Raw genomic sequence first — 24485 nt, forward strand, 5'->3', positions numbered from 1 at the left:
TTCCCACCAACTCTGCTTTACTCATTAATGTACCACTAGTGTTCCATTAGTGTTTGTCATTCCTACTCAATAGCTCATGTCTCCTAGCCATTGGAGCCATAAGGTGCCAGGCCCTTTAGGAGCCCTAGACTAAGCTGTCATGACTATCCTACTAAGGAGTCAGCCTGGTGACCGAATACACTTTTCTGGAAGCACAGGACTTTTTGAGCTGAACAATCTCCCAGTCTGATGGTGGAAACTGATAACTATTAATATGGCACGATGAGTTATGTATGACAGAGTAAATAAAGGGAGCAACAGGAGACCGGAGGAGGTGAAGTGAATCATCTTAATCTTGCCATACTGACCTGAAGGGCCTAGGGAAGCATCTAACCTAGACTTCCGGAGTAAGCTGAAGCCGAAAGGGTAAAGAGGAATATATTATAAACACAAACGGTTAAGGCAGAGGGAATAACACGCAATGTGTGGCTGGGAAGAGACAATGAGAGTTCAGATACTCGGAACAGAGGCTGGCAAGAAACAAATAGTGAAAGATGAAGGTTAAGATGTAAGTGGAGGTCAACTTAAGAAGACTCCAGTATGTCAATTTAAGTAGTCTGAATTGTAGCTTACAGACAAGGAGCCACTGACAGACTTTAAGCAAAGGGTAAGGTCGCTGAGACTCTGAGAAGTGACTTGTCCAAGGTATACAATTAAGAACATAACCAGAAAATGAACTAACTCCTAATTACTTCTAATTAACTAATTCCTAATGAATTAACTACTAGTTTCCCTTTGTCCCATATCTACCGCTGACCCGCCAATTCAAAGGACAAGGAAGAGGTTTCTAACTCGTCACACGCTCTGCGGAAATGGCGTAAGCATTCAACCGGAAGCAGAAACTGACCAATGCGCGCGCCACCTAACGGCCGGCTGGAATGAAGCTAAGCCCGGAAAGTCGCAACACCGGAAGGGGCCTGGCTATTTCCGGTAATATCGCAACGGAGCAGAAGCTCAAAGGGCGAGTCTCGAAGATCCGGCAAGTTTGCCCAGCGAGCTCGGCTCTGCGACGTCGCATGCCCGCTTTTGCGCAGGCGCGGGGGCTACTGCGCAGGCATGCGCGTACACAAAAGCGTGCGCGCGCCCGTCCTGCGCCCTTCGTAGCGGTGGTGTTCGGCGGGTAAAGCCTTTGGAGCTGTAACGCAGGCTTTTGTTCTCTGAACTACAACTCCCAGCATGCCGGGCCCTTCGTCTTGGTGTTAGGTGTGGTTTCCCAGGATAGGGTAAAAAGAAACTTAAGTGACGATGACGTACCAAAGAGGAAAAAAATTGAATACGTTGTTTAAGCGCGTCGTTCACAGAAGCCCCAGTGGCCTAATGGATAAGGCATTGGCCTCCTAAGCCAGGGATTGTGGGTTCGAGTCCCATCTGGGGTGGACTTGCCTTTTGTGTTTAAAATTCTCTCTTCTTTTCTTAAACAACTATAGCAAAATCTGCCAACTTAATTTTACTTTTTCCAAATGAGAAGCGTGTGTGTGTGGTTTTACTACATGTTGGGGTGCAGTTCTCGAGAACCAGCATTTTTCTTTTCCTTCCTCTGAGCCTTAGGTCCCGTAGGGATTTTGAGAAGTCTGTCAGTATGCTGAATTTTGATATCTCTTCTAGAAATCATTACAGAAATATCTTCTCAGCGTGTTCCACATCAAATCCACACTCATTCCCGCTAGGCCCGGTCCTCCGGAGATTCAGCGGTCGGTCACCTGGCGGCGTCTTAAATGACGCAGTCAAGAAAGGACCTCCTTTCCCCTCGCCATCCTTTCTCAGGGTTTCAGGACCTGGTACTCAATTACATTCGGCCTTCGTTTGCTTTTCTCTTAACTCGTCAGGGCGCCCCTCGGCGTTCCATTAATATGTCTTGGTAAAAGTAGGGAAGGGAGACGTTCCACTGCTCGTCAGTCGATAGGGGAAGCCGGTAGTCTGGATCCGACCGTACCATTAAGCGCCCGGCCGCGGGGGGAGTGGTCGCGCGCGCGGTGACGGAGTTAGTGGGGGTTTGTCAGGAACCGGGATCCAAGGGCAGGAAAATGGCGGCCTTAGGGTCACCAGCGCGCACTTTGCGAGGCCTTCTGCGGGAGTTGCGCTACCTGAACGCAGCTACTGGCCGACCCTATCGCGACACCGCGGCCTATCGGTACCTCATGAAGGCTTTTCGTGCACATCGGGTACGGAAGCCATGTCCCGGGTGCTCCACGTCCCAGGAAGGGAGGAAGAGTGGGGTGTGGGCGGGGGTAGGGAGCGCTGAGTTTCACTCCTGCATTTCTGAGGCCGAACCTCCACCGAGCCCTGCGCGGACCAAACTCAAGCCCAGGCTCCATGCTCAGGCCTCCACCCAGGGACCAACCAAGGCCTGGTAGGGCGCAAAGTCGCCCTGGGGACGTCGTTCCTGTCCTCCGGAGGGGTGGAGCCGCCCCGAAAGACTTCATTGGCTGGTCTGTGGCCTGTGCGGAGGGGAAAGTGGGAGGAAAGTGGAATGGAGGAAATGGAGGGGGAAAGAATGAAGATGGGCTTGGTGAAGGGAGGAGCGCCACTAGACTAAGACACAGCGTCTATCCAACGCTCTGCTCACCCTCACCCTATAGAAGAACTATTCTAAGAAGCAATTTTTTGAGGCAGAAAAAAACTGTAGGAAGGTGAGGAATATTGGGAGCTTCTTAAAGAGCAGGAACTGTTTTATTTATGTTGTAGTCCCCTGCACCACTTAAGAAAATGGTGCCTTGTAAAGCGGGGCTAGAAACCTGTAACGAGGTTGTACCATCAGCTAAAGCATTAGCTTGGTATATGACCAGAAATATTTTTTACTTGTAGCATATAAATCTAAACATGCGGGAGGCCATCCCCTGGGAAATACCATCGTGAAACCCACCCATATACCCCTTAGGCGAAAGCCAGTGGAAGATACTTTCATTTTTCAAATGGGGAAAGTTGAGGCTCAGGGGCAGTGAACTGTGCAAAGACTCGTAGAACAATAACTAGGACCTAGGTTACCAGGCTCCCAAATAGGATTCTTACACTTAATTGCTGCCTTTGGCGTTATGGATCTGGCTTGAAAAGAAGTTGCAACCTATCTCAGAAATAAACTGGAGAGTCCCTAAAGCTTCGGCTTTAGGGAAGGACACTTCGTATCCTTGAGCAATATGGAAAAAGGGAGACCCATCATCTTGACTGAATTTCTGAGCCATGGAAGTAAGAATGCAAAATCTTGGAACTAAAATTCACCTAGTTTTTAAAAAATCACAATGTTAGGGACTAGGCTAGGAACTTGGGCTAAACACGAAGAATAAGATGCATTTGGTCCTGTCATTTAAGCAGCTTATAGTTCACCCGAGGAGGCCTGTAATGAAGCACTTAGGACAAGTAAGTGCTAGAGGTGTAGACATCAGGGGGCCGCGGTATAAAGAAGGGGTGGTTAGGGAACACTTTCAGGAATAAGTTAATTGGGGACCTGAAGGATCAATTGTAGTTAGCAAGTAAATGGGGTTTAGGGAAGTTGAAGATCCAGGTATAAAAGCTGCAGAATTGAAAGCCTGGAGAGGAGAAGAATTGACTGTTGAGAATGGTTGAGTCTTAGGGTGTGGAGGTAAAGTGAGGAAGAAGAGGAGGTAGGCAGGAATTTAAATTTTATTGTAGGTGTAATGAGAGGCCATTCTAAGATTTGCAAGGAGGTGACATGATTATATTAATAGTTGTGCCTTATGGAAGTAACATTACTCTTGAGAGAGACTTGGTAATGGCTCTGAAATTCCTTGGAAATCCATATGAAATTCATGCTAGAAATTCTAGAAACACCACTGTGTGGAATGCATATGAGGATATGGGGAATGGTTTCTATTCCATTTTGGCTCAGAGCTAACTCAATGACGGTCTATGCCTATTTTCTCTATGCTTTCCCTAAGGAGAAGGGAGGAACCCCTGCTTTCTCTTTCGGGAAAATATCGTGTTCAATGTATTTGGTCTCTTTTGGTCTCCGTGGTTCATTTACTGTGTCCTGTATGCTGCTGACCCTTTTCTCCCGACCTCTCATGACTCAGGCTCAGCCAAATCAAGATCAGTATTCTCCTATCCTACGTTAACCTACAATTCCTGTTTCAAATACTACAGATTTGGGTTTATATAATAGAAATGGATGCCACCGTTTGTTAATACTTTGACATTGGTGTCAATGTGAAAGTCTTATAAAATTTTAATTAAAAAGTTAAATTTGGCTGGGTGCAGGGGCTCACACCTGTAATTCTAACACTTTGGGAGGCCCAGGTGGGAGGATCACTTGAGGCCGGGAGTTTGAGACCAGCCTGGGCAACATAGTGAGACCCGATCTCTACAAAAAATTAAAAAAAATTAGCCAGGTGAGTGTCATAGTGAGGTGAGTGTGCCTGTAGTCCCACATACTCAGGAAGTTGAGGCAGGAGGATCCTTTGAACCCAAGAGTTTGCACTGAGCTATGATGCTATCACTGCACTCTAGCTGGGGGCAATAGAACAAGACTCTATCTCAAAAAATAAATTAAATTTGATTAAACCAGATGAATTCTGTTTGAACAGCTAATAAGTGCCACATTCACACATGTGATCTGCAGATCTTAAACCACACATTCTAATTTTCAGATTCTAGTCCTAGATATTCATATAGGGAAGGAAAGGGGATCATATAGGCAGTGGTGCCCGGAGACTAATCCACACTTGGACATGGCTCCTTCAGTCATTCAAGGCTATGTGCACATCCCCATCTCACCGTTCCTTTCTCACAACCTCAGAATACAAATCCAGTCAAGTAAAAGACAGTGTATTGACTTAATCTCAAAGTTAAGTATGATGAAAAAACAAGTTTGGAATCATTGGGAACTCTAGAATGGATATGGAGTTTCTAGCTTCTTAAAGTCATTAGAATCTGGATTTTTCAGATGGATAAGTAAATTGTGAAAGCCAAGTACAGTCATCCTTCAGTGTCTGTGGTGGACTGCTTCCAGAACCCTCCTGCCCACCTCCAGAATACCCAAATCTTAAGATGCTCAAGTCCTTGACATAAAATGGCATAGTATTTGCACAGAACATATGCACATCCTCCTGTATACTTTAAATCATCTCTAGATTACTTATAATACCTAATATAATGTAAATGCTGTGTAAATAGTTGATGTATTATTTAGGGAATGACAAGGAAAAAAAAGTTTGTACATATTCAGTACAGACTCAAACATTCTTGTTTCTTTCTATTTTTGATCCGAGGTTGTTTGAATCCAAGGATGCAGAACCCACAGATACGGAGGGTTGACTGTGTAATTAAGTAATATGAATATAAGCAGATTTTATATATAAAACTTTCATTTGTTACTATTGAAGACAAAGCTATTACGTTTCAGCCAAGATAAGTTTTCAATTTTCATTGAAATAAAAGGTTTGTGCCACATTAACCAAAGCCACAGAAACATAAACTAAAGCAGTTCTTCATTTGTTTGAAATGGAGAAAGTTCCATATTATATTCCTTAGGTGACATAAATGATCATCTCTGCCATTAGCCAATCACTGAGTATCTCTGGGCTTTAGTTTCCTCATTTATAAAATGAAGGAGTTGAAACTATATGACTTCTTTCAGTATTAAAATATAGGGACATTCAATGAAACTCCTTTTAAAAATCCTCTGATTAACTGGAGGTCAGCTTTCGTAATAAACAATTAAAGAGTGGGTTTATAAGTGTATTAAGTATACACATATACATGTTTGTAAATTCCTCTGTGCAATTTACTTTCACTCTAGAGAATGCTAGTTTCTTAACTCTTTCTCTGTGGACCTGTATCTGGGGTGTTAATGGAGTTTCTGACTTGCTACTTCTCCAGGTCACCAGTGAGAAGTTATGCAGAGCCCAACATGAGCTTCATTTCCAAGCTGCCACCTATCTCTGCCTCTTGCGCAGCATCCGGGAACACGTGGCTCTTCATCAAGAATTTCATGGCAAGGGTGAGCGCTCAGTGGAGGAGTCTGCTGGCTTGGTGGGTCTCAAGTTGCCCCATCAGCCTGGAGGGAAGGGCTGGGAGCCATGAACATGGAGAGTTTCCTTGGATGCTGCATTCATATGAGAATTTAATCATTTCTGCCAATATGTATTTATCATTAAATTTTTTTTAAAGTTTAGGGGGTTTTTTTTTCCCTGTAATTTTGTTGATGGAATGGTTTTTGGGAATTAACTGGAGATTTCTTCTTTACTTTCAGAGTATTTACTGAACTTCTCACACTAGGCTGATTGATGTTCTTAACTTTTAAAATGATTAGTTTTTTTATTTTAAAAATAATACAAGCCTTTTGTTTTAAGGAATTCAAATGTTATAAAATAAAAGTAAACCCTCTTTTCTTGTCCCTCATCCCTCCTCTCTTCTACTCCCATTACCAGGTGGTAACCATTACTAACAGTTTGATGTGCATCCTTCCAGATATTTCCTATGCATTTACAAACAGTTAGAAACCTTCTTTAAAAATATACAAATATGATGTGTTGGGGTCCTGGCAGGAAATAGTTGGCATACTCAAATAGGGTTACTGAGGAGAATTAAAGGGATACATAAAGATTTAGGCTGAATTAAGGTCAAGATAGTGACGCTGAGGGACTAACAGCAGTGGGGAGCCCTTATCTCCGTAGGGCTGACAAGTGCTGGCCCTCTGGTGGAGGAAATGGCCACAGCTCAACTGTAGCCCACAGGGAGGAAGTCCAGGGAGAAGGGGAGGGAATGAGCACACTGACATCTTCTATTTCCTAATCTTATAAAATTCTTTTTCCTCTTGAGTTCCTTAGCTTGGTAAGTGGCTCCACCATGCATGTGGCCAATCAAATAAAAAACCTGGGCTTTGGGCCTGGCGTGGTGGCTCACATGAGCCTATAATCCTAGCACTCTGGGAAGCCCAAGTGGGGGGATTGCTTGAGCTCAGGAATTCGAGACCAGCCTGAGCAAGAGTGAAAAGAGTCAAAACATCAACCTATCCTAATCCTTTTGCTTTCTTAACTCTTACCAAAGTAAAATATCTTCAGATATTAATAACAAATCTAAAAGTATATTAAACATTTCTATTTTATTGATCCATTCAATTGAATAAATGGCTATATGACCTCTTAATACTATTATTTTAATGTTAATCTCATAGAGGAAAGAGATAGTGTTTGGAAATATTTTATGAATAGTTCTGTTGTTGAGATTGTACTCCTAGTGAGTGGAACTAACTGAGCTATGCATTTTAAAACATTTATTTAATACATGCTATGTGTAAGTCACTGTGGAAGGTGCTTTGGAAACCACAAAGATGAATGAGGCGTGGTCCTTACTCTTAAGGAGTTTACGGTACAGGAGGAAAGAGATTATAGTACATATCTACCAGAAGAAACTGACACATATGCCATAAAGGGGTCAGAGATAAAGAAGTGTTGCCAGTTCTCAGAATAATTTTTATTTGAAGAATTAAGGACATTAGAAGCAAAGGGACCATTTAGCAAACTGTTTTAATGGTTCAGCCAAAAAAAGATTATCAGTGCTTGAACTAGGGCAGTCAGTGGAGATAGAGAGGGCAAGAGGCTATCAGAGCTATTGGGAGCAGAAATTGCTGACTGGTTGAATGTGAAGAGTGAGGAAAGAGGAATGCCAAATGAAGCCCAAGGTTTTTTTTTCCTTTTTTTTTTTTGAGACAGAGTCTCACTCTGTCGTCCTGGGTAGAGTGTAGTGGCATCAGCCTAGGTCACAGCAACCTCACACTCCTGGGCTCAAGCGATCCTCCTGCCTCAGCCTCCCGAGTAGCTGGGACTACAGGTGTGCGCCACCACGGCTAGCTAATTTTTTCTATTTTTAGTTGTCTGGCTAATTTCTTTCTATTTTTAGTAGAGACGGGGTCTCACTTTTGTTGAGGCTAGTCTTGAACTCCTAACCTCAAGCAATCCTCCTGCCTTGGCCTCCCAGAGTGCTAGGATTACAGGCGTGAGCCAACATCCCCAGTCTATTATGGGTTTTAAATCATACAGATTTAGTTTTTAATCCCACCTTTATAATTTATTTGCTGTGTGATATAGGGCAGGTTAGTTGACCAGCACTTGTTCCCTCTTCTATAAAATGGGAATGCCAACCAGGTGGTTGTAATAAACGAAAATAATGTTCATATAAAACATTTGCAGTACAAAATGAATGCCTGACAAAAAGAAAACCTTATTGCTTACATCTTTTTTTTTTTTTTTGAGACAGAGACTTGCTCTGTTGCCTGGGCTAGATTGCTGTGGCGTCAGCCTAGCTCACAGCAACCTCAAACTCCTGGGCTCAAGCGATCCTTCTACCTCAGCCTCTCTAGAAGCTGGGACTACAGGCACTTGCCACCATGCCAGGCTAATTTTTTCTATTTTTAGCAGAGAGAGGGTTATCACTCTTGCTCAGACTGGTCTCCAACTCCTGAGGTCAAGTGATCATCCTGCCTTGGCCTCCCAGAGTTCTAGGATTATAGGCGTGAGCCACTGTGCCTGGCCTGTTTACACCTTTTTACTTTATTCTCATTCCTTTTATCATGAGCCCTTTTCTAAGCCCTACTGCCACCAGGCTTCAGAAGAATAGCTATATTGTGTCTTATGGTTTAAATAATTTGCTCAGGCCATTTCTATCCATATATAATCAACCTGTACCTCCTATTAATAGTCTCACCATCAAGAATCAGCTCAACTCAATGTCAGAAAGAATTGATTTTAGAACACAAACTATATTAGCAGTATACTTTCTACATTGGGAAGGTCCCAGACTAGGGAATCCTGTGGTTTTGGCACCATGGTACCGTACTACTCTTGTTTGATGTGATACACGCTTTATCCTGTTCCTTCACTTTGCTGTCGCTTTTACCCCTTCTCCTTTAACTTCAACTCCCTCTCACTGGATTTTCCTATTAGCATTTAAATATGCTCAAGGATCTTCCTTCTAAAAACAACTACTCTGCCTCTATCTCAACTACTTTTTAAGCGACTACCATCTCTTGTTTCTCTTCACAAATAAATTGAATATATTCAATGACTCGAATAAATTATATTCATTTGCTACATTTTAAAAACTTAGAAAATAAGTCATCAAAGTAAAATTTATATATAATAAATATACTCATTTTAAGTGTACAGGTCAATGAATTTTGACAAATGAATGCACTTGTGTAATAACCATCCCAAGAGAGCTAAGTAACATTTCCATCACCCCAAAAAGTTCTCTTGTGCCCCTTTGCAGTCAATCCCCCTTCCCCACACTTGGTCCCAGGCAACCACTAACCTGCTTGCTGTCACCATAGATGATTTTGGGTTATTCTAGTATTTTATCCAAATGCAGCCATATAGTATGCACTCTTTCGAGTCTGCTGCTTTTGCTCAGCAATACTGATTTTGAGGTTAGTAAACCATGTTGTTGCTGTATCCATTTTCTGCATTTTTCACTGCTCATTCACCCTCAATGCACTGCAGCATGGTTTCTGCCTCTCCACTCGACCAAAAATGCCTCACAGGATTACACATGACCTTGAGGCCACTAAACCCAGTGAATCCTATTCATTTCTTTTCTGTTTTCTAGGAAGCATTTGACGTTGACCATTCCCTCCTTTTCCCTTGGCTTTGATGACAGCACATTCTTCTGTTTTCTTCTCTCACTCTAGCCATTTGTTTTCAGTTTTCTGTTCTGTGTATCCCTTATATGTTTGTGTTCCTTCAGGGCTCAGACCTAGGTCTTTACCTCACACTCTACATGCTTTTCCCTGGGTGATCTCCACTCCCATGGCTTCAGTTATCCTCGGTGTGCTGATAACTCCAGTTCAGGACCCCCACCCAAGCTGAAGACCTGTATGTCCAGCTGCCTGGCAGATGACACCACTTAGATGACTCAAGCATCCCAAATGGAACCGCACCATCTTCCCCTACAGTTGTCTTCTGGTATTCCCTATCAGTTCAATGACACTTTCATTTAGTCATTAGAGCCAGAAATCTCAGTTATTCTTGACTGCTTTCTGTCCTTCATATCCTCAGTTAAACAATCACTAAATTAGATTCTACCTCCTAAGAATCTCTGTTGCTACTATTCTAGTCTAAACCGCTTACCTCTTGCATCTCTTCCCTTAACCACTGCCCTCCCTAATTGGTCTCTTTTAATTCCAATCTTGCTCTCTTCAATCCATTTTCTACTATGCACACATCTGATCTGGTCACAGTCCTACTTACAACCCTTCAAAGTAAAAGGGCCTTCAGGATCTGGTCCTTGCCAAACCCTTTTAGCCTCATCTCTACTCTCTCCCTGTATGTAACAGTTCAGCCATACTGAAATTTAGTTCTTAGTTGTGGTCTTTATTTCAACATCTGGCTGTTCCTTATGCATGGAAAACTTTTCCTTCAATTATACTGCCCTTCCCTAGCTATTTCCTATTCATTCTTCAAGATTTCAGGGTAAATTTTACTATCTTTTCTTCCTTCAATAAGCATTTATGAATGCCTACTATGTGTTTCACACTGGCTTAGGTAAACTTTTCACTCTTAAAAAAAGTAAAAGTGTTCTCTTTCAAGCAACATAGTTTGTATATGCTTTTTAATTCCCCTGTCTTTAATAGAGCAATTAACTAGCTCTTTCAGTTTAGATTTGGCTCTTGCCATTTCTCATCTCCACAAGCTTCAAATATTAATGCATTTCCACTTATTTTCACTAGAACTGAGGATGTTTCTGGCTATAAAATAGTTACTAGTATTTCGCTGTCCCTTGTCTCAGGGTAAGTGTTAGGGATACCAAAAAGAACATGTGATAAGAACAAGATGTTCACATACTAGGATTATGTAGAGGGAAAAGAAATTTATGTTGCTTTGAATGAAAGGCAGGCTGATCCAAGGCATACTCTGTTTGTAAGGTAAGTTTTTAATTCATCTGACTAAAAGATACATAATTTCACAGAATTTGAATTTTTAAATCTACCTTTAAATTAACAGGGACCATGTTCATAAAATTTGATTGTAGGTATACACTCATGCCCCAAGAATAACTGCAATATTAATTTTCATTATATAACCTTTAATTATTTACATTTAGTTTATAAATTATAATAAATTAAACACTTGTCTGTTCTGGACAGCTAGCAAAACATATGTTACTTGTACCTATTCTAATTTTTAACTACCCAGTTTTCTTTTTTTTTTTTTTTGAGACAGAGTCTCACTCTGTTGCCCAGGCTAGAGTGAGTGCCGTGGCATCAGCCTAGCTCACAGCAACCTCAAACTCCTCAGCTCAAGGGATCCTCCTGTCTCAGCCTCCTGAGTAGCTGGGACTACAGGCATGCACCACCATGCCCGGCTAATTTTTTCTATATATATTTTTAGCTGTCCATATAATTTCTTTCTATTCTTAGTAGAGATGGGGTCTCGCTCTTGCTCAGGCTGGTCTCGAACTCCTGAGCTCAAACGATCCGCCCACCTCGGCCTCCCAGAGTGCTGGGATTACAGGCGTGAGCCACCGCGCCCGGCCTACCCAGTTTTTTTTTTTTTTTTTTTTTTTTTTTTTTTTTTTTTTTTTTTTTTTTTTTTGTTGAGACAGAGTCTCACTTTGTTGCCCAGGCTAGAGTGAGTGCCGTGGCGTCAGCTTAGCTCACAGCAACCTCAAACTCCTGGGCTTAAGCGATCCTACTGCCTCAGCCTCCCGAGTAGCTGGGACTACAAGCATGCGCCACTATGCCCGGCTAATTTTTTCTATATAGATTTTTAGGTGTCCATATAATGTCTTTCTATTTTTAGTAGAGACGGGGTCTCGCTCAGGCTGGTCTCGAACTCTTGACCTTGAGCAATCCACCCGCCTCGGCCTCCCAGAGTGCTAGGATTACAGGCGTGAGCCACCGCGCCCGGCCCCAGTTTTTAATTTATGGATTAATCCTACTTTACATAATTTCCTGTTTCCCTCTGAGACCTTGTTCCTGAAGAGGAACAGTTATCATTGTTAAAATGTAGACAGACGTACAGAGTTTTTTTTTCAGATAAGATTAATTCATAACCACATTTAAAAAATGGAAAAAAATTTATAAACGGAACAAATTTCCAATTCTGTTAATATCAGTCTAGGTATTTGGAGTAAACCTTCCACTGAAGACAACTGAAAATGAGTGGATGAAATATTTTTGAAAATTCTTAAAATCATTAAAGAACTAATAGTAGTGGGGAAATACTGGGCCTAAACTTAGGGGAAGACACCCAAGAAAAGTGTAACACACAAAGGCACATTTTTGGCTTGAGGGTATTTGTCAATTTGGTAGGAGTATCTTCAGTATTGAAACTGAGCTGCCCTTTGGGTGAGCCTGTAGGACAGGCAGACAAGCACTAGGCTCATCAAGGTAGGGACTCTAATGAACCACACCCACTTTAAGTTAGGACCCTGCAGTTCACCTTCATGTGTGAATTGGAAGTGAAAAAAAAAAAAAAAAGAGGTCCTTGCCAGACTTTCAGCCCAGATTTTTATCATTTGGTGGTCAAGAGAAACTTAGGTAGTCTCTGAATAGTAATCAATTACTCAACAGAAAAAAAGTAAAAATCCTCTCTGGAGGAAGATAACATTATGTGCTATACTTAGGGCTTGCATTATTCCTATACACATTTTTTCAAATACATGTTCAGTACACGAAGAGAACCAGACACCTAAGAAAACAAGAATTCATATGCAAGAATCAGCAGAAATGACAGATGATAGAAACAGACCATGAAAACCTTCAGGTACTAACTGGCAAACTCAGATTACACAAAATTGTTCCCTAAGGTCAAAGAAACAGCCAACCTTAGAAATTTCATCAGGGAACCAGAAACTATAAAGTGATATGGTAGATTTGAAAAAGAACCCAGTAAAAATTCTAGAACTGAAAAATAAAGAATTCAACTGATGGATTTAATAGCACATTAGATGCAACTGAAGGAGGATCGGTGAACTATAAAATTTGTCAGGAAAAAAATATCAAGTAGGCAGCTTTGAAAGACAAGGTAGAAAATGCAAAACCAAGAGTAAAGAGATAGAGAGGATACAGGGAAAACTATCTAATAGATATGTATCTAAAGGGTCAGAAGGTGTGAGGGACAATATCTGAGGAGATAACAACTGAGAATATCCTGAATTGATGAAAGATGTTAGTTCATGGATTCTCAATGGAATGAATGAATGCTCATTGCTCAATGAGTTCCTAGCAGAATAAATAAGAATAAACCCACACCCAGATACATCATAGTAAAACTGCAGAAAACCAAAGGCAAAAAAGTAGCCAGCTACCTTCAAAGGAGTGACAGACTGAGAACCAACTTCTCAGGAGCAGTGGAAGGTAAAGGACAGAGAAAATCTATGTGCTGAAGGAAAATAACTTCCAACCTAGAATTCTATAAAAATATCCATCTAGAATTGAGGAAAAATAAAGTTCTTTTCAGATAAACAAAGATGGGAAAGGTCCCCACTAGCAGGCCAAGACAAAAGCAAACTCTGAAGCAGAGTAGGCAAACTTCTATTAATATGAAGAGCCAGATAGTAAATATTTCTGTCTTGTAGGCCTTACAGTATGGTATCTGTCACAGCCACTCAACTCTGCTGTTCTAAAGGCAAAAGCAACCATAGGCAGTATGTAAATGAATGAGCCTAGCAGTGTTCCAGTGAAACTTTTTTTTGAGACTCATTCTGTTGCCCTACAGGGAGGAGTGCAATGGTGTCATCATGGCTCACTGCAACCTCAAACTCCTGGGCTCAAGTGATCCTTCTGCCTCAGCCTCCCAAGTAGCTGGGACTATAGGTGCTCCACCACCACACCGGCTAATTTTTTCTAATTTTGGTAGAGACAGGGTCTTACTCTTGCTCAGACTGGTCTTGAACTCCTGACCTCAAGCCATCCTCCTACCTCAGCCTCCTTGAGGGCCAGGTGTATAGGCATAAGCCACTGTGCCCAGCCCTCCTGTGAAACTTTATTCACAAAAACAGGCAGTGGGTTGGATTTGGCCTGTGGACTGTAGTTTGCTGACTCCTGTGTCCTGAAGGATAAACTTCAGGAAAAGGGAAATGATCCCAGATGGAAAGGGACAGATTTCAGAAAGACTGAAGAGCAAAGTGGTAAATAAGTGAATACTGATTATATAAAACTTGGTTTTAAGAAACATGTAGAACTAAAACATCTGGTAGCAATAACATATAACTTGGGAAATATATAACATGGAGCTAGTGTTCTAGGTTCCTTGTAAGGTATTGATTAAATTAGACTGTGATGTCTTCAGGGATGTACGTTGTAACTTCTAGGGTAACCACTAAAGGAATAAAAGTAAGATAAAACTTCCAAACTACTAGAAGGGGGAAAAATGGGATAATTAGAAATAAGGCAAGAAAGGAGAGAAAATTTAAACATGAAACAGGTGAGACCAATAGACAAAAATAAGCTTTAAATCCAAAAGTAATTACAAGAATATAAATGATTAAATGTTTCAATTAAAACACAGTGAATATGACTATTTTTAAAAACCCAATTATATGCTGTTTATTTGAGATACATCTAAAATGTAAGCAACTAGAAAGCCAGAAGGTAAAAGAAAGGTTAAGAACTAAAATCTCTTAACTAAAACATAATCATTCAATATTATAGTGTATTTCCTTAAAGATACTGTTTTTCAGGATAAGATCATACTGAATATATAATGGACCTAGCATTTTGTAAATTTTCTATTATTATAAATCAGTTTTCAAAGGATGATCTAGTATTTGGGGTTGTTTGGAATTTTTTTTTTTTTTTTTGAGACAGATTTTCACTCTGTTGCCCAGGCTAGAGTGCCATGTCAGCCTAGCTCACAGCAACCTCAAACCCCTGGACTCAATCAATCCTCCTGCCTCCGCCTCCCAAGTAGCTGGGACTACAGGCGATTGCCACTACACCTGGCTAATTTTGTTTCTATTTTTGGTTGGCTGGCTAGTTTTTTCTATTTTTAGTACAGACGGTGGGTGGGTGTGTCTGGTCTCGAACTCCTGCCCTCAAGCGATCCTCCAGCCTTAGCCTCCCAGAGTGCTAGGATTACAAGCCTGAGCCACTGCACCCGGCCTTGCTTGGAATTTTGAGTTCTCTGAATAACTTCAGGGAAACTATTTTGTCAATTACTAAAGATAATGTGATTCTAAAATTTTTATTGGCCAATATGCATTTAAAGGAATCTTGGGGCTATGCTTGCTATTTAATGTTAATTTTTTGTTGATCCTGCTAATAAATTAGAAGTTCCAAGGCCATGCACATATAATTTTAGTGAAACAAAAATTTCTACCATTATTCCCTTTCAAAATATCTTGCAAGTGCCTATGTCTCATCTTAAGGAATTAATATCTTACCAAAAAAGTTTTTAAAAACACCAGGGAAAGACTATGGACTAGATATTTTCTGATAGCTACTTCTGTCCTCACAACAACACTCTAAGGGATGCATGGTTATCTCCTTTAGTCATGCGCAATTAAGAAATAAATTGCTGAAGGTCCCACAGTTAGTAACTGGCCAACAAAGGTTTTGTTTTTTCTATTTATTTAATATTTTTTGAGACAGGGTCTAGCTGTGTTGCCCAGGCTGGAGTGCAGTGGCCTAATCATAGCTCACAGCAACCTCCTACTCCGGGGCTCAAGGATCCTCCTGCCTCAGCCTCCTGAGTAGCTGGGACTACAGGCCGGTGCCACCACGCCCGGCTAATTTTTCTATTTTTAGTAGAGACAGGATCTATACCATATTGCTCAGGCTGGTCTGGAACCCCGAGCCTCCCAAAGTGCTAGGATTACAGGGTGAGCCACTGTGCCCCGCTCTACCTAGGTAGTGAATCCAGGGGGATGGCAAGCTAAGGAAGCCCTGGGCTTTCCCGTGGTCAGAGCTGCTGATACACATCACTACAATTTCTGCTCAATTTTACACTTCCAAATTTAGACTAACAGCTTCTCGCTATGGTAGTGATTAATCCGAATGGGTTGGAGCGCCTGGTTCCTAGTGTACTGACTTCAGGCGTTATTTCCTTAACTTGACATATCCCAGTTTGGGAGCCTTAAAGCCCTGGAAGTACAGATGAAGGAGCATGGCCCATACGTCAGCACTCCCGGACTCCTCCTGCCGAGGGCAAGGCGGCAGCGAGGAAAAGGTGGCGTCTCCACGATTCTGGGTGGGCCCCTGAAACCGCAATTATTGGTCGGTGAACATTCGTGAGGAATAGGCCCATATTAGCTACCGAGACTGCTATCCTCAGTCGAACTGACGACGGGCATGGTCTCTACTTACTTTCGGCTCGGGCTAACTCTCCGGCACATTTTGCTAATTGGGGTCTGGCTCGCCAGCAAAGCGTGCCGCGCGGCCCTAACCGACCTACAGCCGGGACTCTGAGGTTTGGCGCCTCGGCCAAGTCCTGCTCCAGAGTCGGTGGACGAACCAGAGTCTCGCGAGATCTGAGAGGAAAGGGGCGGGAGACGCCCGCGTGCACGCGCCCGAGAGCCGTTAGGGTGGAACTCCTCCTGGGTGGGGCGGGCAGAGCGAATACAGTTGGACGCCAGTTGGAGGAGCCCCCGCGGAAAACGACTGAGCGCGAGGAACGTGCGCGCTCCCGTCGCGGCGACGGTGGCGGCGAGCGTCGTCAGAGCTTGTAGGGGGGGGTTGACGGCTTCTGGCGGGTGGCGGTGTTGGAGGCGAGAGCTTGCTTAGCCTGTGTCGCTTCTGTCCCAGGAACTGGACGGAGAGTGAGGGCACGAGGGTCGCTTTCGGGGGCTGCTGCCTTCCACGTACACGTCGTCGTGAGGAGCGCAGCCCGGACTCTCCAGCAACCCCTCCGGCTCCCTTTTCGCACGTCTCGAGGCGGCGGCGGCGGCGGCCACCGAGACAGCATCGCACCTTCCCCCACCCTTTTCCCTCATCCCCCGCCCAGAAGGGCCCGGTCTGCGCCCCACCCCCGCCGTCCGCCCGCTACGCCGCCGCCATGTCGGCGCAGGCCCAGATGCGTGCGATGCTGGACCAGCTGATGGGCACCTCCCGGGACGGTAAGTCTCTGCCAGGGCCCTGGGGGTGGGGGAGGGGATGGCACTGAGAAGGGAAGGGGGTCCGAGGGCGCACCTGGGCGCGCGACTGTGGCTTGAGTAAGGGGCTCCCAGATTGGTAACACGAGGTCCCCGGCCCCCGTCCCATCCAATCAGGGCTTGGCAGGCGGGCTTGGGGGGCGGTGACAGTGCGGATTGGCGGGAACTGCTGCCAATGGGATGAGGCAGGGCCTGGAGGCAGAAAGGAGAGTTTGTGCTTTTAATGTTGACTTGGCTGGGACCGAAGAGTCTCTTGCGTAGTCTGGAGGCCCGTTTTGTTGCTGGTTAGGTACCTGTGGACCGCTAAAGCCTCCGCCCCCTAATCTAATTCCTTAACCCAGAGCTTTGGGATCATGTCTCGCCGCCGTCCTCTAGAGTATCCGGAGAGAAGCTCCCCCCTTCCTCTTCTTCGGTCTGGAGGAAACCTTTACTCCTAACCCAGTCCCAGAGATGCACCATCGAGCCCCACAAAAACAACCATTTTTATGGAAAATCTGACCCAAACCATGGTTTCTTGAAGTGGGTGTGTTTGGCCCCATTTTGTGAAAAGAAAAATGTTAATGGCCTGTTTTTCTGAGAGACCTCCATTTTGTTAATTTAATAGAGGCTTTGTTCAGTAAATATTGACAAATCTTGCATGTGCCCCAAATAGAGCCATTTTGAAAATTTGGTGCCCAGTGAAGTAGAATTGAGGGAAACAAAGATCTTTTTAGGCGTTTAGGTTAGAATCTGTATAGAAAGACACTAAGTGCTGGATTATCCTTTTGTTATAAAGAGAATTTCTAAACGATGAAATACTTTTTGCTTTTTTGGTGATGACAGTTAATGATGTACTCTTTCAAATTCAACTCAAATCCATGCACATATGGAAGAAAGGTCTAGTTTAGTACTTTCTTAAAAACAATGCAAGAGTCCTTGTTAGTTTTTCTATGTTGCTTGTTTAGGCATATAGTTTCTTAGCCACTTAAATGTTTTTTTTCCTGACAAGTTATTTAAATTGCTTGATTTAAGAGAAAAGACACATCTTAAATTTAGTTTTTAACAATTGCTCTTATAATTTACTTGAGTGCTTTGCAGCAAAATATGTGAGTAGATTAAAAAAAACTATTGCATTCAAATCCTTTTTAGCAATGAATATTTAGGATGGCTTTTCAGTGTTCACAGTTGAGTTTTAGTAAAAACCCACATTGGGAACTTTTCTTCATAGAACATATAGACAGATGGTTGTAGATGGCATATCTACTTGTGGTTGTGTAGAGAGGAGGGAAAGATTGGGAAGGAAATGAGTTTTATTTGCGTGTAAACCCTTGAAAGTTAACATTAGCTTAAAATGCCACTAGAGAAATTTAATGGTTATTGTTTCTCATGTATGGATAACAATGTTTACTTTATAACTGCAGCACGTCTTAACATTGCTCCTTTTCAAACATAAGAGAGGGTATCGGGAACATGCTTCATCAGATTTTAGCTAACAGAATAATCTTTGTAATAAAATTGTAGAAATCATTTAAGACTTACTTTACATGATCCTTTTAATCCCTGATGGATACCATTTTTGGTTATCTTCTGTGTGGATTGGATTTCCTCATTTTACTGGGAGGGTAGTTGGATCAAGGTAACCATTACCTGATAAGTTTCTGAACTAAGCAGCCCGTCTGGTATTGCAAAGCTAAATTTAAAATATTTATATATATTTCTGTGTGTGTAGTCAGCAGAAATATGGATTTCTTAAAATCCACTCTGCTTTGTATATTTTTTTAAATATATCTGTTACAGGATTTTTTGCCTTCATACTTAGAGGATTTATGAATGAACTCATAATTAGGGGTCTATGATATTATTTAGTTGAGATGACTGGATTTTCACTGCTGTATTGGGGTCAGAAGTAAGAAAGATACTACTTTCAAGGAAAAGAATTGAATGTTTTTTTAGATATCCAAATTTGTTCTTTTATATATGAAAGATAAGAATCAGAACATTCTTTTCCTTCTTACCAGATATTTAATGAGTTACATATTTCATTTTATGATTCAGGACCTTTAAATAATTAGGATTGTTCTTTTTTAGCATACAGTCAACTTCAAGTTATCCAGGGATAGGGGAACATGGATACGTCCCCTGAATAACACCATGTAATTTGAAACCATATAATGGGAAGCCTTGTATTGGACACATGAACAGCTTACGGGGAACGCTGTTGGGTGTCTTTGGCACTAAGAGGTGGAAATGGGGATCCAGGAGGTGGGAGAGAGGTGGAAAAGGTAGGTGGGAGGGTATTTAAGGCTGCTCTGTTCTTTTTTTAAATCCCAGAGACTAACTATAAAACAACCACTCTCTTTGGGTAGTGAATCTCACTGAAGGTGGCAATGACCCCCTTAATCCTTAGTGTCCTATCTGTAAAGGAATCTGAAGTGGCACAAGAGTCCTGGTGCTCTGGGAAAATACTGCTCTCCCCTTCCTCTTCCCAACAGAGTTTTTAATTAGTTCCTTTTAAAACTCCTTAGAGATTTAAGTCTGTTAGTTAAAGTACCTTATCTTGAATTACTTAAATCAGTTAATTATGTAGATTACCTAAATTTCACTGGAATCCTTAGGAATAGGAATTTTGGTAGTAGGGAAATGGAGAGGTAACTTTGGATCACTGGGCACTTCAAGAGAGGACAGTCCTGGGTGAGTGGTGGAAGTGGGGGGCTTTGGACAACCAGAGGGCAGCATGATGGTGCTGGGAGGCTGGGCAGGGGATGACCAGGAGGTGGGAGAGGAATGCATAAGGGAGGTGGGAGGGCCAAAGACAAACTTTGCCTTCTTTGCAATTTTGCCTAGGGCCCTGGTGGTGGCAACCGCCTGTGTGCCACTGAAAATCGTGCCGATGCCTGGCATACTGCATAAATGGAAGCAGGGTACCGCGTGAGTTGAAACATTGGTCACACTATATAAAGTTTGTATATGTGAATCAGTGTAACTCATACCCATATAACTGGGGGTCTGACTGTATTTGGATTTTTCTGATAAGGCATCATGGGCTAAGGAAAAGAGCACTGGGCTGAGACTCAGGAGACCTGGTTTCTAGCCCCAGCTGTACCTCTAATTGTAACCTTGGGTAAGTCACTTAAACTTTTTTGCCTCAAGTTAAGTCTATAATTTGTTATATGGGAAACCAAATAATTTCCTATGTTATACTAAAAAAATGTTGAAAAATAAATTTTAAGTTTTTCTTAGAAAGGAGGAACTATAAGTAGATATTAATTACTAGTCTCTTACTTTATCTCAACTTTATGCTTCATTTAAGTCTTCTGAATACCTTTTTGTTTTAGTTGTTAGCATTAATAGAGGGGAGAAGGATAATTTGTTTTCCCTGAACATATTCCATTTGAAAGCAAGGAGGAGCTACACAGGAAAATTCAAGAAACAGTTTGAGAATTGTCTTATGTGACAGTTGGAGGAACCCAATGTCCACACACAGACTGTGGTCATTTTTGTTGTGCTGGATTAATTACAAGAGTGTCCCTTAGCTAAAGTCCTTTTGCCAGCAAATACAGTTTTGTTATAAGAAGTCTCTGGTCCTGATCCCAGGAAGGCCTGGGAAGGTGTAAGAGATAGGAATTAAATAAAATTGAGGGTGTGGATTTAGATTACATCCTAAGCTTAGAAATTAGGGAAGTTACAGAAGGTAATTCTGAGGGTTCCATATCTTTTAATTGCTTATACCTTTAAATGGGAGCAAAGACCATCTCTGAAAGGTTAAAACAGGCCAGGAATGGCAGCCTGCCTTCAAACAACCAGTAGGCTAAGAATGTAACATACAGAATAGAATTTTATAGCATCTTAGTTGTCCATTGTGGTTAAGAAATGTTTTAGGCAAGCTAAATCTTTCAGATAATTTTAGCTATTTTTGATAGTAATCTTTCTAATTGTATGGTGTGCTCCCTCAATTAATAAGGGTGTGTTAATCATAATATTTCTGCTGATCAGTTATATTGTGCAGTAGTTATAGTTTATGGGATGTAAAATTGAAAGGATACTCATCGTGGGAGATATCCAGGAAAATACAGTTCAGAAAGTCATTTACCTATTTCTAATATAAGTTTAGTGATAGGACAGTATGACATTGCTGCCTTTCTGCAAAATTATTGAATTAAAGATGGAAGTAGTATTTTCTTTAGTGGATTTCTTCTTTATAAAATCATCTTTACTGTAATCTGTGTTCCTTGACTTGTCATCAACATTGAAAGCATTTTCTCTTAATTTTCTCTCATTGACATGATGAACCATATTCATTTCTTGGTCAGTTGTGAGCCATTGTTTTATTCCACTTGGAGCATTCATTTTAATTGAAAGAGGCGGAGCCTTTAATGTACAAGTTCGTATTTTTGAAATGGTATGGGGTATATCTTAGTCTAGAGCTTGGAAATTTTTTAACATTATGAGAAATTTTAGCAAATGTTAGGTTAAACAGTAGTTTCTCTCAGTTTTAGTAACTATTTGACTTTATCAGTGTTCCAGGCATGTCCAAAGCACTGAAAGCTCTGTTAGCATCTGCATAGTGAATCAGTTAAAAAAAAAAAAGTTTTCCTCATTTTGTGGGGTTTTTTTTTTTTTTGAGAGAGAGAGATGAGGTCTAGCTTTGTTGCCCAGGTTGGTCTTGAACTCCTGGGCTCAAGCAATCCTCCTGCCTTGCCTCCCAAAGTGCTGGGATTGCAGGTGTAAGCCACCATGTTTGGCCCACATTTTGCATTTTGAATTCTGAATAGTATTTCTATCTACAAAGCAGCCTAGAAAACAATAAAAATATCACCTCATATGACCCTGCATTATCCCTGGATTCTCTGCAGTTGTTTAGCTCTCATCAAGTAAGCTGATGCTTCTGAGATATTCTTTTACTTCAGGTGAAAAAAAATGAAACCATAAAAAAATCATTTTGTCTATCTCTGCATCAGCTCTATAAGAGGAAAGTAGTAGCTTTTAGTTTAGGTAGGGTGATGTCATATGAGGATAAATGGTGGTGAGCTGCATGTTCAAGATGGGTAATGGGGATTTAAAGGCAATTAGGTGTCATGGGTCAAGGTCAGGTTTAGTGAGTCAGACAGTGTTCAGTAGCAGGTAGTTCATACAAGCATTAAAGGTTGAAGTTGCTGAGAGAGAGTTCAGGGAAGCAGTGGGATTGAGATAGGCAGATGGCTTAAACCTGAAGGTCAGTAAGTGTGGATAAGACTAGATAAATGAGGCAGATTCCCCTCAAGAGTGGAATTCCAGAAAGATGCTTGAAATGGATTGAATCCTTAAAGCTCAGTGCTGTTAGTATGTGTAGTTCTTGAGGAAACAAGCAATTCTACCCAACTTAATCAGTCTGCTAAGAAATTGTAGACTAAGAAGATGAAGGAAGTTGGAACATCTTGCTGGAGAAGGAATGAGGGAGTGAAAGAGGGTAAGTTTCTGATGGGAATCTTGTGGCTTTAGTAACCTGCAGGAAAGCGTTTTTTTTTTCTTTTCGGTTTAAATTCTCAAGCACTAGCAGCTGCTAGGGTAGATATTGGAAAACAAGGCTGAAATAGAACAATTAATTTTGTAAGATTATTGAGGATATAGAAAAAAGTAGTTTGTAAACACTCTGAAATTGTCTGCAGCTTCATGTTTTTGTTTGAATTGTGTAACTTTTGACTTTAAGAAGTCAAAGCCATCAGAAAGTAACATGTAGTTCAGTCAACTGAATAAATGTCATGTTTTGCTGTTTAACATGGGCCAGAGAAAAGAATCTTTAAAACTTTTCTCCAAAAACCACTCACTCAGTATTGACCCATATGTTCTAACTTAGTTGTGAACCACGTACTACAGATGTTTGACCTACTTGACTCAACATGAAAAGAATTTAACCAGCTGCCCTTGATGAATCTTTTGTCATGTCTCCTGAATATGGTAAATAGTTTTTTTTTTCCTCTTCTTGAGACCTCAGATTTCTGCAGACCCCAGTTTTCTCTTTTAGAATTAAACTTTCCAAAGCTTTGCTTTTCAATTGAAGAGGTTGTGGATATTTACTGGATAATAGGTATAGAACACCTGGCTGTTCTGTTCTGTATTCCGCTCTACTATTAGTTTACACAATATATCCTTTTTAGTTACTTGAGGGTATGTTTTAGATCAGGGTCTGGCACCATGGCCGCCTGCTTTTTGTAAATAAAGTTTTATTGGAACACAAACATGCCCACTTACTTGCATGCATATTGCCTGTGGCTGCTTTGCCTTAAAACAGCAGAGTTGAATAGTTACAACAGAGTCATATGTTCCACAAGCCAAAGATTTACTATCTGGCAGTTTATGAAAAAGTGATCATTTCTTTTAGGTAAGTAATTCTCAAAGTGTGGTCCTCAGACCAGCAACCTCAGCATTACTTGGGAACTTGTTAGAAATGCAAATTCAGAGGATCAGGCCCCAACAATCTGTGTTTTAAGAAGCCTTCCAGGTGATTTTGATGGACATTAAAAGTTTGAGAAACCTTGTCCTAGATAAATGTTTCTCAAATGTTCATCACATATATTGCCTTTATTTTTTTTTTTTTACTGTTTTCTGTTTATTTAATATTTTTCTTTATGTCAACTAACTTTCTAAAAATTTAAATTTTAAAAGTTTGTATCACCATAAAAATAAATACAAATGAAACAAAATGTTGTATTATAAAGATATAACTAGACCGTATTGTCACTTAGGGTTCCCTGTGCTAAAAATTAGAACTTGTGAGATGTATTAAATATACTATTGCCAAATGGGCACTTTTTTCCTGACGTAATCATGATAAATAACTTTCTTACTAAGTGACCGAGTGTTGTTAAAAATGTCATGTTGACCGGGTGTGGTGATGCACGCCTGTAGTCCCAGCTAATGGGAGGCTGAGGCAGGAGGATTGCTTGAGCCCAGGGGTTCAAGGCTGCAGTGAGCTATGATCATGCCCCTGTACTTGAGCCTGGGTGACAGAGTGAGACCCTGCTTCTTAAAAAAAAAAAAAAAAATGTGTGTGTGTGTGTGTGTGTGTGTTACATATATATATGTAACCGTAAAATTTCATGTTAGTAAAATCATACAACACCTAGAATCATCTTTTATGCAAATCTCATACTTTGGAAAATATTGTTCTAGGTAGTATTCATGTGAGAGGAAAGCTGATTGAACTGTATATACCCAAGCCTGTAAGCAGAAATGACTGGCCAGAAATACAAGCCTGTGACACAGAGAGATGTAGGAGATCCTTAGAGAGGCCCCTCTAGGCCTCCACGGTGAGATTACCTCATTTAGTTCGATTTCTCACCTCTCCTTTAGAGTTTTTGTCCATGGGATCAGCAGTTCTGCAGAATTTCACCAACTGATTTCACAAGAGGAATGCAAAAAGGTGCCTGTCTGTGGGAAAAGCTGGT

General features: G+C 41.4%; 2 protein-coding genes and 1 non-coding gene across 8 annotated transcripts in view; all 3 read left to right on the plus strand.

Moving 5' to 3' along the window:
• Positions 1–1342: 1342 nt before the first annotated feature.
• On the plus strand, positions 1343–1415 carry TRNAR-CCU (transfer RNA arginine (anticodon CCU)). The gene has a single exon. It is a non-coding gene; the product is annotated as a tRNA-Arg (tRNA).
• A 99-nt stretch (positions 1416–1514) lies between these two features.
• On the plus strand, positions 1515–6334 carry FMC1 (formation of mitochondrial complex V assembly factor 1 homolog). Its single transcript, XM_069462572.1, has 2 exons — positions 1515–2201; positions 5872–6334. Exons 1-2 carry the CDS (start codon positions 2064–2066, stop codon positions 6073–6075), a joined length of 342 nt encoding a protein of 113 aa, XP_069318673.1. The 5' UTR covers positions 1515–2063; the 3' UTR covers positions 6076–6334.
• Positions 6335–16570: 10236 nt separating this feature from the next.
• The window catches only part of LUC7L2 (LUC7 like 2, pre-mRNA splicing factor), a 53914-nt gene continuing 45999 nt past the window's right edge, over positions 16571–24485 (plus strand). Inside the window, exons 1-2 of one of the 6 annotated variants that reach the window (XM_069462569.1) lie at positions 22429–22507; positions 22895–22995. In XM_069462569.1, coding sequence (XP_069318670.1) covers positions 22980–22995 — 16 coding nt within the window. In that variant the 5' untranslated portion in view covers positions 22429–22507; positions 22895–22979. Of the gene's footprint in view, positions 17047–19944; positions 19990–20113; positions 20183–22428; positions 22508–22894; positions 22996–24485 lie in introns of those variants that run through there. The other 5 variants (XM_069462563.1, XM_069462562.1, XM_069462571.1 and 2 more) reach the window with 5 other exon arrangements.

Source organism: Eulemur rufifrons, chromosome 29 (genome assembly GCF_041146395.1).
Source record: "Eulemur rufifrons isolate Redbay chromosome 29, OSU_ERuf_1, whole genome shotgun sequence".
Taxonomy (NCBI): domain Eukaryota; kingdom Metazoa; phylum Chordata; class Mammalia; order Primates; family Lemuridae; genus Eulemur; species Eulemur rufifrons.